Genomic DNA, 18,014 nt, shown 5'->3' with positions numbered 1-18,014 from the left:
TGGATTTAACGGACTTTTTCTGATACAGTATATAAGAATTTAATCCAGTAGCTCCTCGATTCTGATAAAAGTAATTCTGGTCTGTTCGATTATATCAAGATTTTATTGTATCATGTACTGTATTACTGTACAATATGTACTGCATCGGTTCTGTATTTTATGCATCATTTTAATCTTCTACTCATGGGTAGTATTGTAGAAAAGTTTTCTGGGTAGAGGTGTGAGACAGCGAGTAACACATTATCCAGCTCGACGGCAAATGGATAGCTGATTAGGGAAACCATGCAATATCCAACTTGGGGGTTGGCTGAATTATGCCGGATAATTGAGAGTTTACTGTTCTGTGATATGGCCTGGGGCACTTGACAATCAGCAAGTGGATGAGTGTAACCGTATGTTTTGCTGTTCATATTTCTGGTGAATACCCACTGCTTTTTAAGTGGGTTTAGAGTTAGGATGATTATTGTATGCTGGTGATAAGCCATAACTTACTCAGTATGTTTATCACAACCTGTACAGATTGCGAGCTGACAAGACAGCAGCAGGAACTGAAGAGGGCTTGGTGGACCTGACTATTGGAGGACTGTGGTGGCTGCGTGAAAGCATGGTGACGCTGGGGGTGATGGTGGAACTGGTCACCCTACTCACCAAACACTCTCCCCCCACCTACCCTCAGGAGACACCTGTCATTCAGGCTATCTCAGCACTTCATGATGTTTTTTCCTCCTTACATGTAAGCTATAATTTTTTTTACTGTAACTTCACTTTATGCTTTTGCATTAATATCCTTCCTCCTTCAGCCAGCTAGTCTTTCCTGCTGAATAAGATTATCTGATTATTGCCAGAATGGAAGAGAAAATAGAAAGATGCCCTTGGATTGATGGGGTCAAAAGTTTCATAATATTCCATTTAACCCACTAGACATATCCTAAACAGAATTTATTTTTCAGGCAATAGCAAAATTGAAGCAAAAATTTAAATGTAATGACCCCTTATGATTTTCTGCATGGAAAGTTGGAATATCCATAGTGTGCCCAGATTAAGATCCTTTATCTCCTGATTACCCAGTAAAAAAAAAAATCAGTGTTGCAATGCAACATTACCAGAGTGCTTAGTTTCCATTCTTTGAAACCCATCCCATTCACCTTCCAGGCACTGTTTAGTGATCTTCACTCTTCTAATTTCAAAAGGAGTTTTGATTTTGGGGGAGGAGATTTATTTTTGCTTTTGCAGGTATTTGTGTTCATATTCTTTATTATTTGTTGAGCCATGTACATGGGGAGAATGATAGGCCATCGAGGGGATGCCCCCCTCCTTTGGTTTCCTAGGATACAGCTTATTATCATTGCAAAGACAGCTGGGTTGGTTCATTCTGGATGGTTGCAAACTGTCTGATGCCTTGCTGCTCAGACACCACTGTGGGACTGGACACCCCCATTGACCAGACCACGTGGAGCACTATCTAAGAAGACGTCAATGCCTGTTTTGGGGACTTATGGATGTATCTGTCTTAATGATGGGGTTCCATTGCCCAGAACTGCACACATTAGGTTTTTTATTTTGTTATGCATGAAGGAATGAACCAAAGCCCAGGATCCCCTAAGATTGTTCTCTCCAAGGAAAAACAAAAACCACAAAACAAGAGCTCGATTCAAGATCCGACCATTTCATTTAGTGATACCTGGACACACTATGTTCAAAAGACTGGGGATCATAGACAGTAAAAAACACAGACAGAGGGAGACAGTTCCAGAGTTGACCTGTTGCATAAATGAAGGACTGGGAGTAGCGGTTAACTCTTGCATTAGGGAGTTGGACAGAAAAGGGATGAGAGTTTGTTGCTAGATGGGTGCTACACCCCCGTAGTAGAGGTGGAGGGATGCAAGCAGACAGTTCAGAGGAGCAATGACCATTGAAGTAGCGATAGAAAAGAGGTAAAGAGGCAACAGTGTGACAAAGAGACAGAGGTTGAAGGAAACCAGTAAGAGGAGGATAGTTAATGAAATGAAAAGTCTTTGATTCCACCTTGTTGAAAAGAACTGTATGTGGGAATCCTCCCCACACATGAGAGTTGCAGTTTACACAGGGGCAAATAAAACCTGTGTAAAAGTCAACAACTGTGAAGGGTAAAGAAGGCACAGAGTCGGCTTAGCACACCCAGTCTCTTGGAAACAGAGTTGACAAGAGAGTTAATATGGTTTTTCAGTGGTAAATCCCACATGAATGAAACCCCAAGGATGTTTATTGATGATGAAGGATTGTGTTGAATATTGTTAGAAATTAAAGGATTCTTCAACGGAAGATTCTTTCGGTTGAAAGATATAAAAACTGAGTTTTTGATGCATTAAAAACAAGATTACTTTTACCCCAATCAGAGATAAGAGCCAAGTCAGACATTAGGTGTGCCATAGCCTCATCCCTTGTTTGTTGAAGTAACTGATGAGATGGGCGCTGAGGGAAGCGAATGGAAAGGTGAAGGACGGAGTCATCAGTGTAAGAGTGATTAGGGTTAGATGTACAGCTTAGAAGGGTCATTGATGAATAAAAGGAAGAGAGTTGGAGATAGGACAGAGCCCTTCGGAAAGCCATTATTGATAGCTCTAGGAGAAGAACAGTGGCTGTCTGCAACAGCAGCTATAGAGCGTCCAGAAAGGAAGCTAGAGATGAAGGTGCAGATAGAATGATAGAAATCGTAAGAGCGCAATTTGGAATTCAAAGATTTTTGTTAGACTCGTTTGAAAGCCTTTGAGATATCAAGTGCAATGGCAAACCTTTTGACAGAGTCCCATCAGGAGGATCACCAGGAGTCTGGAGGGTAGGTGTGAAGAGCGCCAGTGGAGGGTCTCTGGCGGAACCCATACTGACGATCAGAAAGGTTATAATAGGAAAAGTGCATTAAAATTTTTTTGTTAAGAATAGACTCAGAGCTTTTGAAATACAGAAAGTTAGAGCAATTGGGACAGGCTGAATGAGAGCAAACTTCCAGCATGAAGGAAAGGTACAAGTTGATAGACAAAGGCGAAAGATTTACTTAGGCAGAGTGTAGGCACAGAAGCACAGTTCTTGAGGACAACAGGAGGGAGCCCATCAGGCCCCTACACCTTGTTAGTGTTGAGCATTATCTGTTATGAGAAGGACCTTGAATGGCAATCCTTTCTCCTCCAGGTATTTCTTTGCTTCAGGAATGAAGCACTTATGAATCCATTCCAAGAATAAAATAGCTTTTACCCAGGCCTTTGGGTTGTGTTGCCAGAATATTGGCAAGCAATTTTTGTTTTTGTTCTTAAGGGCCCGGGGATTGTTAGCACGGTAGACTACTCCCTGCTTCATCACATAGCCTGCTGCATTACAACACAACACCAGAGTCAAACGATCTTTATGTGCCTTGAAATCTGGTGCTTGCTTAGCGCTCTTATGAATGTAAGTACGATTGGGCATCTTCTTCCAAAATAAAGAGGTCTCATCACAGTTGAAAACTTGTTCAGGGAGGTATCCTTTGTCTTCTATGAGTGTCTTTAATTCTATCTATCTATCTATCTATTGCCAGACGCCTCAATCCCATTTGGGGTGGCCACAAACAAATCGCCTCCAAGTCGCCCTGTCCCCCGCCATTTCACTCCCCTGCTCCCAACTCACACCCCCCTCTCTCATATACCTCTCCACCCCATCTCTCCATCTCATCCTCGGCCTCCCCCTCCCTCTTTCCCCCTCCACCTCACTCACATACACTCTCTTCGTCAGTCTTTGACCCTCCATCCTCTCCACATGGCCAAACCACCTCAGTGTGTTCCTCATAACGCTTCCTATCACATCCACATCAACACCACAACGCTCCTTTATATCCTCATTCGTCAGCCTGTCTCTCCATGAGACTCCACAGGCTCCTCTTAAATAACTCATTTCCACGGCTCTCACTCTTGACTTGTGTCCTTCCAACAACGTCCAAGCTTCACTTCCGTACGTTAGAGTTGGTATCACAATACTGTCATGTGGTAACTTTTTCACTTCCATGCTTACTTCCCTGTTTCTTATCACTGCTTTCAAAGAACCAGCAACCTTTCTTCCCTGCTGTACCCTTTCAAGCACTTCACCCTCCAAACCTCCATCCTTACTCATCACACTACCCAAGTACTTAAACGTACTCACATTTTCCAATTCATCACCATCCAACCTTGCTGTACATTCACTGACTTCACCTCTCTCAAAGACCATCACTTTACTCTTCCCTACATTCACCTTTAGATTCCGTTTCTTACACACTCTCTCAAACTCATCCACCAAGCCTTGCAGCTCCCCTTCGTCTTCACTCAACAACACGGTATCATCTGCAAACAACAGTACAGGGAGTTTCCAAACACTATCCTCTCTCACCAGGGCCTCTCCAACATCCACTACCCTACCTTGTACCTCTTTTATTACCCCATCCATGTACAGATTGAACAACCATGGAGACATGACACATCCCTGTTTCAACCCAACTTTCAAAGAGAAAAATTCACTTAGTTCACCATCCACACGCACTGCAGCCTTCGCACCATCGTACATACTCTTCACAGCATTCAACAACTTCCCATCTATTCCATATATTCTTAACACTTTCCACAATCCTAGTCTATCCACCCTGTCATATGCTTTCTCCAAATCCATGAAAGCCGCATACAACTTATTTCCCTTCTCTAGAAACTTTTCCACTAAAGATCTGAGAATGAATATCTGATCTACACAACCTTTTCCCTTCCTAAAGCCTCCCTGTTCTTCTCCAACTAATTTCTCTGTTCTTTCTCAAACTCTGTCGATAAGTATCCTACCATATACTTTTCCTATTATACTAAGAAGACAAATGCCCCTATGATTACCACACACTTCTTTTTCCCCTTTTCCTTTGTACAATGGAATAATTATACCTGACTTCCAATCCTCCGGGACTCTACCTTCCTCCCAGGCCAATCTGCACATCTTCCACATCCATTCTACTACTATCTCTCCCCCATGCTTCAGCATTTCACCACACACTCCATCAATTCCTGGGGCTTTCCCTGATTTAACTTTCTTCATTGCTTCCACAACTTCTGTCCTACTGATTTCTTCCTGTCTTCTCACCTCCCTCCTTCTCCCAGCCATTCCCCAGCCACTTATACTCGCATTACTTCCATCCTCCACGTTCAACAATTCCTTAAAGTGTTCTCTCCATCTGCTCACTTTTTCTCCCTTCTCCACTAGTAATCTACCATTTTTATCTTTCACTCCCCTGCTAACTTCACTTCCACCCTGTCTTACTCTTTTCACCTCTTTCCAGAACATTTTCTTACAGTCCCTCCACTTTACACTCAAATTCCTTCCAGATTCCTCATCCACTCTCTTCTTACTCTCTCTTACTAATCTTTTCACCTCTCTCTTTCTTTCTACATATAACTCTCTCTGGGAATACCTTAGCTGCAGCAACATTTGCTGATGCAGATTCCCCAGTGATCTTTAAGTTCTTCAAACTGTACCGCTTCACGTAACTAGCAAGCCATCCTTTGCTTGCCTTAAATTCCTTCTTTTCACTGTCAACTCCCTTACTGTAGTGCTGATAGAGGCTTAACACTTTTTCCCACAAAATTCTCCCATCAACTGGGACATGTTTCTGTGTCATGTCATCTAGCCACACACTTCGCGCTTTCTACATCTTTGCCAGCACTTTATCCCTCACCATAGAGAGCATTTTTGCCATTGTTGGATCAGCAGTAACACTTCTACAAATTTCTGTTTCTTTCTGCTTTATTGTTCGAATGCTAGATTCATTTTTACTGACCTTGCGCCCAACTTCAGCCAACGACATTTCACGTTTCAGCACATCAAATATCTCTCTTTTCTCTGCCAATGATAACACCTTACGTTTTCTCTTTGGCTTAGAAGGATTGCTTTTATCTTTTACTTGTTTCTTGGGAGCCATTTTTCACTTACACAATGAAAGTACAGTAGAGTTGTATACACGAGAAGGGCGACGACGACGTAAGTAGCCAACTGACTGGTGTTTACAACAAGACTCGTGGAGTGGCAGGAATGTCCGTGGGTGTGAGTATGCTAACTGTAGCAATAAAAGAAGTGCATGTTGTGGGCCAATTTCAAATTAAGTTACAGTGTTTAGTACAGTTTGGAAGGAATGAGAGAGTGTTTTTGATTGGTAATATGAATGGTAAAGTAGGGAATGTGAAGATGGATGGAATAGTTGGTGAGTGGGGTGTGCCTGCTGAGATAGATAAGAATGGCAGTGCATTAGTGGACATTTGTGCTGGGAGGGGGTTGGTGATAACCAATACCCTCTTCAGACATAAAATGATCCACAGGTGTACATGGCGAGTGATGAGAAGTGTGGGTGTGAACTGAATGAAAGGAAGGCAATGATTGATTACGTGTGTGTGGATGAAAGGATGCGAAGATGTGTAATGGATGCAAGAGCTTATAGAGGTTGGGGGAGTGGACTTTCTGACCACTACTTGGTGGTGGCCAGAATTAAGATCCAAATATAATGGAGAAATAGAAGAAGGGAAGGACGGGAAGAAGGAGTATTTGCAAGGAGAGTGGAAAGGTTACAAGAGGATGAGAAAAAGGCAGAATATAAGAGAGAATTGGAGGAACGATTGGGTAAATATGAATTGGAGCAGATGTGGGACATGGAAGGTGTGTGCAGGATATTCTCAGAAGAAATATGTGCAGCATGTGATGTGGTGTGTGGGGTGAAGAGAAGACGGAGGGGGGTGCAAGGAACAGCATGGTGGACTGAAGAGGTGAGACAGGCTGTGGCACAAAAGAAGAAAGCATACAATGAATGGATGAGAAATAGGGGCGTGGAAGAAGTTGAGAGGCGGAAGAGAGAGTTATATGTAGAATGAAAGAGAGAGGTGAAAAGATTAGTAAGAGAGAGTAAGAAGAGAGTGGATGAGGAATTTGAGTGTGAAGTGGAGGGACTGTAAGAAAATGTTCTGGAATGAGGTGAAGAGAGTAAGACAGGGTGGAAGTGAAGTTAGTAGGGGAGTGAAAGATAAGAATGGTAGATTACTAGTGGAGAAGGGAGAAAAAGTGAGCAGATGGAGAGAACACTTTTAGGAGTTGTTGAACACAGAGGATGGAAGTAATATGAGTATAAGTGGCTGGGGAATGGCTGGGAGAAGGAGGGAGGTGAGAAGACAGGAAGAAATCAGTAGGATAGAAGTTGTGGAAGCAATGAAGAAAGTTAAATTGGGGAAAACCCCAGGAATTGATGGAGTGTGTGGTGAAATGCTGAAGCATGGGGGAGAGATAGTAGTAGAATGGATGCGGAAGATGTGCAGATTGGCCTGGGAGGAAGGTAGAGTCCCGGAGGATTGGAAGTCAGGTATAATTATTCCCTTGTCCAAAGGAAATGGGGAAAAAGAAGTGTGTGGTAATCATAGGGGCATTTGTCTTCTTAGTATAATAGGAAAAGTGTATGGTAGGATACTTATTGACAGAGTTAGAGAAAGAACAGAGAAATTAGTTGGAGAAGAACAGGGAGGCTTTAGGAAGGGAAGAGGTTGTGTAGATCAGATATTCATTCTTAGATCTTTCTTGAAAAAGTTTCTAGAGAAGGGAAAGAAGTTGTATGCGGCTTTCATGGATTTGGAAAAAGCATTTGACAGGTTGGATAGACAAGGATTGTGGAAAGTATTAGGAATATATGGAGTAGATGGGAAATTGTTGAATGCTGTGAAGAGTATGTATGATGGTGCTAAGGCTGCAGTGCATATGGATGGTGAACTGAGTGAATTTTTCTCTTTAAAGGTTGGGTTGAAACAGGGATGTGTCATGTCTCCATGGTTGTTCAATTTGTACATGGATGGGGTAATAAAAGAGGTACAAGGTAGGGTAGTGGATGTTGGAGTGGCCCTGGTGAGAGAGGGTAGTGTTTTGAAACTCCCTGTACTGTTGTTGCAGATGATACTGTGTTGTTGAGTGAAGACAAAGGGGAGCTGCAAGGCATTGTGGATTAGTTTGGAAGTGTGTAAAAAACAGAATCTGAAGGTGAATGTAGGGAAGAGTAAAATGATGGTCTTTGAGAGAGGTGAAGTGAGTGAATGTACAGCGAGGTTGGATGGTGAGGAATTGGAAAATGTGAGTACGTTTAAGTACTTGAGTAGTGTGATGAGTAAGGATGGACGTTTGGAGGTTGAAGTGCTTGAAAGGGTACAGCAGTGAAGAAAGGTTGCTGGTTCTTTGAAAGGAGTGATAAGAAGCAGGGAAGTGAGCATGGAAGTGAAAAAGTTACTACATGACAGTATTGTGATACCAACTCTAACGTATGGAAGTGAAGCTTGGATGTTGTTGGAAGGACACAAGTCAAGAGTGAGTGCAGTGGAATTGAGTTATTTAAGAGGACCCTGTGGAGTCTCATGGAGAGACAGGCTGACAAATGAAGATATAAAGGAGCATTGTGGTGTGGATGTGGATGTGATAGGAAGCGTTAGGAGGAATACAGTGAGGTGGTTTGGCTATGTGGAGAGGATGGAGGGTGAGAGACTGACGAGGAGAGTGTATGTGAGTGAGGTGGAGGGGGAAAGAGGGAGGAGGAGGCCGAGGATGAGATGGAGAGATGGGGTGGAGAGGTATATGAGAGAGGGGGATGTGAGTTGGGAGCAGGGCAGTGAAATGGCGGGGGATAGGGCGACGTGGAGGTGATTTGTTTGTGGCCACCCCGAACGGGATTGAGGCATCTGTCAATAGATAGATAATATAGTATAGTACACTCAATCCTCGTAAATCGCATGTTCATAATTCACGGTTTCATAAATCACGGCTAAGTGGCCGTTAGACTGCCGCCAACCTTAAATCACTGTTAAGTCACGAGAATCGCAGACCTAGGCACCCAAGTGGGCTTTTTCTGAGGAGAACCGTAAACCACAGCATTCAAACTGAAAATCGCGATCCAACAACCAATCACCACGTGTCCCTGGTGGCAAGTGTGCATACTAATGCTGCCATGTTGTTGTTGTTCTTGTCCCGCCAGTCCACACACTACAGACCGTTGCCATGGAGTACAAGAGCTAACTGCCTTTCTTGTGCAACTTCCCTTCGCCTCCTACCTGCCATGGCCCCTCCCCACCCCCCGATGAAGCGCTCTAAGCAGTATGGCATCAAGAAGCTGCCGCTGTTGTTGTACAGTCAACGTTTGGAGCTTATTCGTTGTGTTGAGAAGGGAGAGAAGTTTTCAAAGCTGGCAAAAGAGTTTGGGAAGAACGAGTGCTGAGAGGGTCAAAGTTTTTCCCAACACCACCCCATTCCATTCACTCAAGCAATTTCGTCATAGGATTAAGGTGAGATCCCTTAACATTGCTTATTTCTATTTAATACATGCACTGAATATTCCTAAACTTTTATGTTTGTGTTTGATGGTACCTAGATCGGGGTAGTTAGGGTGCTCTGGGGGCAGGTTGGCCGAAGGCTAGACCCAAATTAATTTTTCACATAAGAGTTATTATTTATAAATCATGGAATTCGTAAATCACGGCAGTGGTCCAGACCCAAATTGCTGCAGTTGACGAGGATTGAGTGTATTAAAATAAGTTTGATCTGCAGAAACTTAAATCTGCAGATGCAAATTCCATGGATAACTAGGGTCTACTGTACAGAGAAAGTAGAAGGATACAAAGAAGGGTTTGTTATCAGTTGCCACAGACAATTGAGTCTCGGGAAGAGAAGGTGAGGTTTAGAGGTGGACAGGTGACGCTCAACAGAAGGATAGAGGAAAGGCCACGAATGTTGCAGAAATGAAGAAGAAGTGAGTCAGACAGTAGCTCCAGACATCTCACTGGGTTATCGCTGGGAGAGCGACGGATGGTGGTGTCTTTGATGGTTCCCCCCTGGTACTCCAAGGCTTGGTTATGAGATGCCATTTTCAAAACTTTAAATTTTGAATAGGTAGTGTAGTGTGTAATGTACAGTACATGTATTTTGGTGTTGACAGTTAGAGGAACTTGCACTGGAGACCTTGCAGGCCTACTATCTGTGTTATTGAAACACTGAAAAAGTTCAGCAAAGGGGGATGGTCAGGAACTAGTCCTGAGGGCTGATGAAACGGGAGCTGCAGCTCTCCTTATCATTAGCTTTCCATCCACCTTGGGAATACCGCTCTGCTTGACTGGTGCTGCAGTCTAATAAAGATGCAATAACATGGATTCCATGGGAATACTTTGCTGTAACATGGATTCAATGGGAATACTTTGCTGTAACATGGATTCAGTGGGAGTACTTTGCTGTAACATGGATTCAATGGGAATACTTTACTGTAACATGGATTCAATGGGAATACTTTGCTATAACATGGATTCAGTGGGAATACTTTGCTGTATCATGGATTCAATGGGAATACCATGCTGTAACATGGATTCAGTGGGAATACTTTGCTGTGACATGGATTCAATGGGAATACTTTGCTGTTGGTCCTAAGGTTGGCCCTCTTGGGAGTACTTTCACCAAATCAAAGTCCAAAACCAGTATAAATGTACATCATTGCCACTTAGAATACCATGTACAGCCACTGTAAACCATTGTAGATAGACTGTCAAGCATAAAACATGGTGAAATTATGACATAGTCGACACTCACTGCATTCGGGTTTCAAATTAGGTCGTCGTCATTATCCTTCTTGAAACTGTTTGACTCCCCTCCTCCCTTGAGAGAAGAATGAACTAAATGCTTAAAGCTTATTAAGTTGTTCCCTTGGGGGGGAGGGGGGGGGCAAAATTCATTGGGTGGCTACTCTTTTGCTCGCACTTCTCCGATGAGAATCAGTTGAACCAGGAGTGAAGTTTTGGCTCAGTTGGAGAAGGATCTGATCCTGGAGCCGCAGATTATGAGGACAATGCTGTGATATCAGGGGTGCTGTGGGTATCTTCACTGACGTGGACTGTTCAATATGTGCAGCTGACCTGAAGATTGTGATGTTGAGGTTGATGTCTTGGATAAGAATGGCCTTTTCTCCAGAGCTAGCGTTACCTACAACTTCAGCTTAAAGAAGCCTGTGATAGTCACTTGAATGCTCAGTTTTTTCCTGTTGTAGGATCTCATGGTATGTATGTACTACTTCTAGTTCATGATGTGTCAAGGCAATCCTTCCGGTGTTGGGCCATTCATTGCCAAGAGGTCGACATCTTCATTCATCACTGTCAGTGCTTGTTGGGGCAGGCTGACCTTGAGAGCTCTGTTGGACCCAGGTTCCTCCATCTCTTTTTGTGCCTGCATTCTTGTGCTACTGACCTGTATTGCTCCAGGTCATTGTTGCTAAGCTCCTCATTGTGACTGTCAAGGATCTCCTGGTTATTGTCTTGATCATTCCCAGCAGAGCTTAAGAATATTTCAGTAAACATTTAACTTGTCATCAGGCTCCATGAAGGAGTGCACACACTTTGACTGCAACTGGAGCTAAGCATCTTTCAGAGTTGGTTATATCATCTGGTACTGTGCGTCATTAACCAAAAGCCAGATAATAGTGATGTAAGAATTGGAGTGGGGAAAGAGGGTCGGTATCATAAAGGAATTGGCTGATGGTTACATGATTTATTCTTTATGTTACAGACATATTGGCACCAGTAAAAATTTAATGCTTATTTCCATATGTGAAATCATCATCATCCTGCCTCTTTTTCCCACCTCCGGGTGGGGTGAGGTAGGAAGCAGAAAGCAAGGAAATGGAAAGAATATGATAGTGGGAGTACTAATCAATAGTATGTCCTATGAAGTCTGCCAGACACCCATTCGTACACCATTCAGAAGCCCTTGGAATCCCGGCTCCCTCTGTTAGGTACGCTTTTCCACACATAACTTCATAAATATTATTCATCAGAGTCAGTCTTATGACTCATGTTAAAAAAGGGAATACAAAACTCTTGTCATGTACTTCTTTGTAAAAAATTCATCCAGAGAGCTTGATCTCTTGTCAGTTCCCTAGCCTCCTCAGCCTCCATCTCTATTTTCTCACTCACTCATTTATCACATAATGATAAGTTCGTGGCCTAAGGTAAAAGGAGATGGGTAATAAAGCTTTTACTGGTTGTGCATGCACTTCAGTTTGTTGCATGAATACATAGGAACTTTGAAGTTAGTAACTTGAGTTGTTTTTTCTGTTACTAATAAATAATTTTTGAAAGTCAGCAATTCCTAAGAAAATGGAAACCATCAGCCATTGAGTAGTTATACGCTACTTTGGTTTCCAGGTCTTAATACCAAGAGGTCCACAAGGATACTTGAACAATTGGAGTTCATTGCAGATGAGCACATGGACGCATTCCTGGGAGATACCCAGCTCTGTGGCAATGTAATGATCCATTACTTGTGTGAAAAATATTTAATGGTTCTGGTAAACAATCGGGGCTCCTCACTTGGGGCACCAAGATGTAAGAAATATTTAATGTATACAATTCAGTGCTACTCTCTCAGGGCATCGCAGTGTAAGAATTTCTAGTATTTCCTAGTAAACAACTTGTAGGTTGTTACTCTTCCCTAAGGTTGTCCTTAAGTACTGTAAATTCAAACAAGTCTCATAGAGTTAGGTAAACCGTAACTTAACTCACCTACAGTAACTGTTTCTCTTCTATCTCCTGGCTAATCCCCCCTTGAATTGGCCAATTCGTGAAGGTTACTTAGCTAGTGAAGAGGGAGTGTCGGACAACCGATGACAATGGAGCTGCTTTGTGTAGTATCTTGAGCAATCAAGCGTCCTTAAGGTGCTTATGTACAACCATGCTAACTTGACTATGACTACGAGCAGAGTGCGTGCATGGCTGGCTCTACCTCCCTCATAGAATGTTAAGGGTGCCAACTATTCATAAATTACAGTACTAAATACAATTAGATTACATCATGATATATACAGGGCGAATCTGACAAATTAATCTTAGTTTTAATTAAACTAAAGTTAAACCAAATATTCCCTTTAACTATGTAAATATCTTAATTCCACATCTGCTTTACGCGAAGATCTTTTCATCCTCGCCACGTCGTGTAACGCGCAGACGCAGTTTAGGTCAGTGGAAAATTCCATATACAGTAATTACATGTATTTACAATATACTGTATAGTTGTCCACGAGGGTTAAACGCAGTAGCATTTAATTTAACAATAACGAGAATGATTAAAGAGAACGTAATTTCTGGGTTATAAAAACCGCTTGAACAATTGACAACGGTCTCTAGTTTTCCTCTGCTTTTTAACCACGGATGACTTGATCTGCCATGATATCATGAATCTTGGTAGTGGTATCTTGTGTGGCATTGATGACTTGTCTTCCCAGATGGGGTCATCTTCCAGATTCTTCTTGCTACATTTGAACTCAGCAGTCCACTTCTTTACCATGCTGTATGAAGGAGCATCCGCCTCTGATTTGGCCTTCATGCCCTCACGGACCCCCTTGGGTATTAAACCCTTGAGGTCGAGATAGCTGATGACTGCATGATAGCTGATGCTTTCCAGTTTCTCAGAAACCACTTAACTTTCAGTTTTTCCACATTCGGTCTCTTGTCCTGATTGCTTCTCTCAGTCTTTATCCATCTCACTGGTGGTTAGATGGTGGTGACCATCGTCCACACACTTGATGTAGTGCTGCCTGCTCTTCCTTCAATTTTATGATTCTACTTCTGTTTCTGCTCCCTGCTCTTCTGACTTCTCCCCTTCCTTCCTGTCACTATTTATTACTCTTCTTTCCATCTTAGATAGCCCTGCACTGAGTGACAAGCCTAATCGTTCCCTGTAACCCAGGAAACCATTTACAGCACAGGGTGGCACCCTGTAATGGGGTGATGTGGAGCCTGCTGTGCTGCCCCTGTTAACTGGGTGGAGATGCAAATGCAGTGTCCATCCCAGAACCAAACCTACACACTTTTCCCTACACCTTGCTGTAGCAAGGCACTGTCAGCTGCAAAGGGACACTTGATTCACTGAGTGGATTGGCTCTGCAGAAGCAGTTGCATGCCTGCAGTTGATGGGTCTGCCTGGCCATTTGGAATAGGGGTGATCAACAACAATAAACTCATGTCAGCATATCCATGCATATCACAATCATTTGATCAGTAGACTCCTGCATCACACTTCCACCTCCCTCGTATCCATGACACTCCCAGATGTTCTTTCCACAAGCATGTAATCAGTCAGGCTCCTTTCCACACTGTCTGCATTCCCACCATAGTAAGTATATTTATGTGCGTCTTTATGTTTAAAAATATTTATTATAAATGCACAAGCATATTTCCTGGCACATGCCCTTCAGTTGCCTTCCGTCATTGTTCTCCTTTGGTACTTATAGCGACCCATTATATTATATACTGGATCAGTGTTGACTGTCCCATTCAGATCGCCCATCATAAACATTCTGTAACTCCTGAACATCCATCCCATCACTTTACCAGCTGATTCTAGAACCTGTCTCTCTCTGACTCTCCCCTATCATCACAAGGTGCATATTCTACAATCACTGCCACTTTCACCCTTATGAACTGTAAATTGCCATAAATATATTCTGAGCTGACACATTTATAATGTATCATTCCTCTTTGCTGCTCATCACTCATCAGTAGCACAATTCCTTCTTTGCATCGTCCCTACATATTTGTACCTGACCTTACATATTTCACACCCTCCCAATCCACATCACATCCTTTCATATTTATCTCACTCAGTGCCATCATGTCATATGTAGTACTTTTTAACACATTCATCACTTCCTTCCTCTTTCTTTGTTCTCGTCTTGCACATTACACACGGCCACTTGGCCTGTGGAGCTTGTGGGACCCTTCAAGGCTCTGATTTTTCTCCTGTTTTTGACTGATTTTAAAGATTTGAGGAAGCTGGGAAACACCGCCTACCAGACAATCCGAGGTTTGCATTTGGAGTTTTCTTTCTCCTGGGTGGATTGCCAACCAAAGCTGATGAGCTTACACCTACCATAGTAGCTGACCGTTCACTCAGATTCATTCACCCGAGGTGTTAATTTTGTCTTGCTGCATGTCTAACCATCCTCCTCACCAGGCAGAGCCAGTGGGGTTGCTGATTTAGTTGCCAACAGCAGGACCATGGCACAGGTAGTACTGGATGGTACCACTTGCATATCAATAGATGTGACTTTACTTTTACAGTCAGTGAGAATTTAGGACCTTTTTAACATCTTTTTTTAAATACCATGAATGCGATGCCTGGTTTGTTGTTACAGATATATTTGATTGTTTTTCTCACTGATATGATCACATCAGTGCAAAATTCGGTATACTGGGTAGTTGGTTTTCAAAAGCATATTCGTCATAAAATGAGAACATGCTGTTTCTTGTGAATTTGGAGAGCTATCTGTTTTTTCACTTTACAACCCCAGAAATGTTAATTATCCTTAGAAAGTGTAATGCATAAATCATATTTAGTGTAAAGAACATTGTCACAATATCATATCGCATGTGTAGGGCAACGATGCCCTAGGTGGTTATCAGTACATCAGATACTGTACCTCATTTCACATATTGATGTAGTGAAGTTCATGATTGAGCAGAAAATTATCAGTAGCACTGAACAACACCAGGATGCAGAGCTGTAAAAAAGTTTTGTAGGTCCATATTAAGAGGTGTGAAATTAGAAGCAGGTAGTGGGTGGAGGAATTTGGTAAACAACACAGAGGCAAAGAATGAGTTTCTGTGCGTGGCAGCCATGTTGGACAGGCAGCATAGGATTGAGGTGTATGTCTTGCTAATGAGACACAGATTTTTGCTTTTCTGACCATCTTTGATCAGAAAAGATTGTTAAAAAATAGCGCGTGTTAAAACAAACTGCCAGTGTTAAAACAAACTGCATGTGGTAGGTGGGGGCACTCACCATCCACTCACTTAGTGTAGTGCTACTTTGGGTGTCTTCCCTTTCCTCTCTTCCATCCTTCCTCCTCTGTCTTTCTTTCCTTCACCCTTTCCTCTTTCTTCTGCCAGTGGGTGACTTTTCACTCCCTCTTCTGTCTTTTTCATTCCTTCATTTTTTCCTCTTCCTTCTGCCTATGGGTAACTCTACACTGAATGACAGGCCAGATGGTTTCCAGTACACCAGGAAACCGTTTACTATGCTGGGTGGTAACCATATAACCAAAGTGTGGTGCCTGGTGGTTTACTGGGTAATTAAGGTGCTCCAGTCGGATTGAGCCTGTGTAGGTTAATATCCAAGGGATGGTTGAGGTTTATTGCTCAGGTAATGCCACTCAGGGATAAGTGAGGCTGGTCAATCTCATCTTAAATGTCAGAACCAATTGTCTAGCCCTGGGCTGCAACTCTCCTCATTGGGCGACAAACTGGACAGCAGAACACAGTCACATCCCACACCTCACCATAAACAACACTCCCCTACCACACACACACACACACACACAAAATCCTTGGTATAACATACAATACATCAATGTCATTTAAACAACACATCACAAACATTAAAAATAAAATGACACCAAGACTCAATGCTTTCAGGTCCCTTGCCCATACAACATTCGGACACAACAGAGAAACTACCACCACAGTATACAAACAATACATACTTTCAGTGATGAATTATGCAAGCCCTGCCTGGGCTTCTAACCTGACCAAAAGACGCTACAACACACGTTACAGACCATACAGAACAAGGCCCTAAAAATAATCACAGGCTGCACAACTACTACACCCACAAACCACCTACATCAGGAAACCAAAGTCCTCAAAGTCAAGGATCACCTAGACGTGAGAGGCACCCAGTTTCTTGCTGCAGCCTCCACAAACCCACAACATCCACTACAGTACATGGCAGCACATCCACCCACACCAAGGAACATCAAAACAACACCCAGCACACGATACCATACACAAATACTGTCATCTCTTCCCCCTTGCCCACCTCAGACCAGCTTCCAGAAACATATCCACACTCAGATCACTCGCTGCTCCATTCAGTCACTTAAAGACAACACACAGCTGCATGCACTGCCTCCTGACGTCCACCCTTCTTAATCCTATCTTCCTTATAAGGACAGGGTCCACCTGGCCAGGCTGAGATGTAGGCACCATCCAGCCCTCTTAAGCTGCCAGAAGAGGCTGGATGACTCCGTCGCTGATGCCTGTCCAGGATGCAACACAGCACCCCATACTGTCAAGCACATTATGGAAGACTGCATTGCACACAATCACGTATGCCAACAACACAACATACACTCTTTGAGAGCGCTGTGGGAAAGCCCGGTCTTGGCCATGGCCTTCCTAAGGGACTCGGGGCTGTTCAGCCAGACTGCCTAGGGAACAACTACTACCACTCTCCCAAACATTACCTCTAACTATCTTATGCACTACGCCACATACACACACAACATATCCTACCACATTATAGGGGTTGGCGCCAGCGAGGACGTGCAGCCAAAAAACCTTGCCCCTGTTACCTAGTGGCGGACTTTTGGGAGGGGGGGGGGCGTAACAGTGGTTCCACTGGCATAAATCATGGGTCCAGGGCGAGATGGGGCTTGAACCTGTGGTAGAGGGTACAGGGCATTGCGGTTCCCAGGCTGCCGCTTCCACCCAATAGAGAGGGGCCCGATCCTGGGAGTAGCGCCCCAAGAGGCTTCGTTATCAGTGGGTGTATAATGGCAGGACAGTTGCAGTGCCAAGGTGCACTTGGAGGGTGTCCCTGCAGCTGTCCTGGCAGGGTGCCCCTAGGCCACTACCACAGCCACTGGTAAGCTGGGGGGCTAGAGGTCCCAGATCCATTGCCTGGACCTGGGACTGTGCAGTGAGTGGGGCCTGTGGTATGTCTACTCCCTTTGTTAATAATGACTATGACTAAATACAGGAATAAGTTTCAAAGCAAGCCTGAGGACAGTAAATTGCCCAGGGGGATGAGGGTGGGTTCATGGAATGTGGGAAGTTTGAGGGGAAGAGCGTGGGAAGTCGTTGCGGCATTCAGTAGGAAGTGGGTGGATGTGGCATGTTTGCAGGAAGTCCAGTACAGGGGTGGAACAACCAGAAAGAGTGTTGGGAATGACT

General features: G+C 43.5%; 1 protein-coding gene across 1 annotated transcript in view; it reads left to right on the top strand.

Annotated features, from left to right (window-relative positions):
- The window catches only part of nonC (serine/threonine-protein kinase Smg1), a 1,312,439-nt gene that overhangs the window by 1,221,112 nt on the left and 73,313 nt on the right, over window positions 1–18,014 (top strand). Inside the window, exon 51 of the mRNA XM_080284159.1 lies at window positions 520–733. Coding sequence (XP_080140285.1) covers window positions 520–733 — 214 coding nt within the window. The remainder of the gene's footprint in view (window positions 1–519; window positions 734–18,014) is intronic.

This window comes from Coenobita brevimanus, chromosome 100 (assembly GCF_032717465.1).
Source record: "Coenobita brevimanus isolate Jiangsu-jjx chromosome 100, ASM3271746v2, whole genome shotgun sequence".
Classification (NCBI taxonomy): domain Eukaryota; kingdom Metazoa; phylum Arthropoda; class Malacostraca; order Decapoda; family Coenobitidae; genus Coenobita; species Coenobita brevimanus.
Note: the sequence above shows the minus strand (reverse complement) of the source record. Positions and strands in the feature narration are given on the sequence as shown.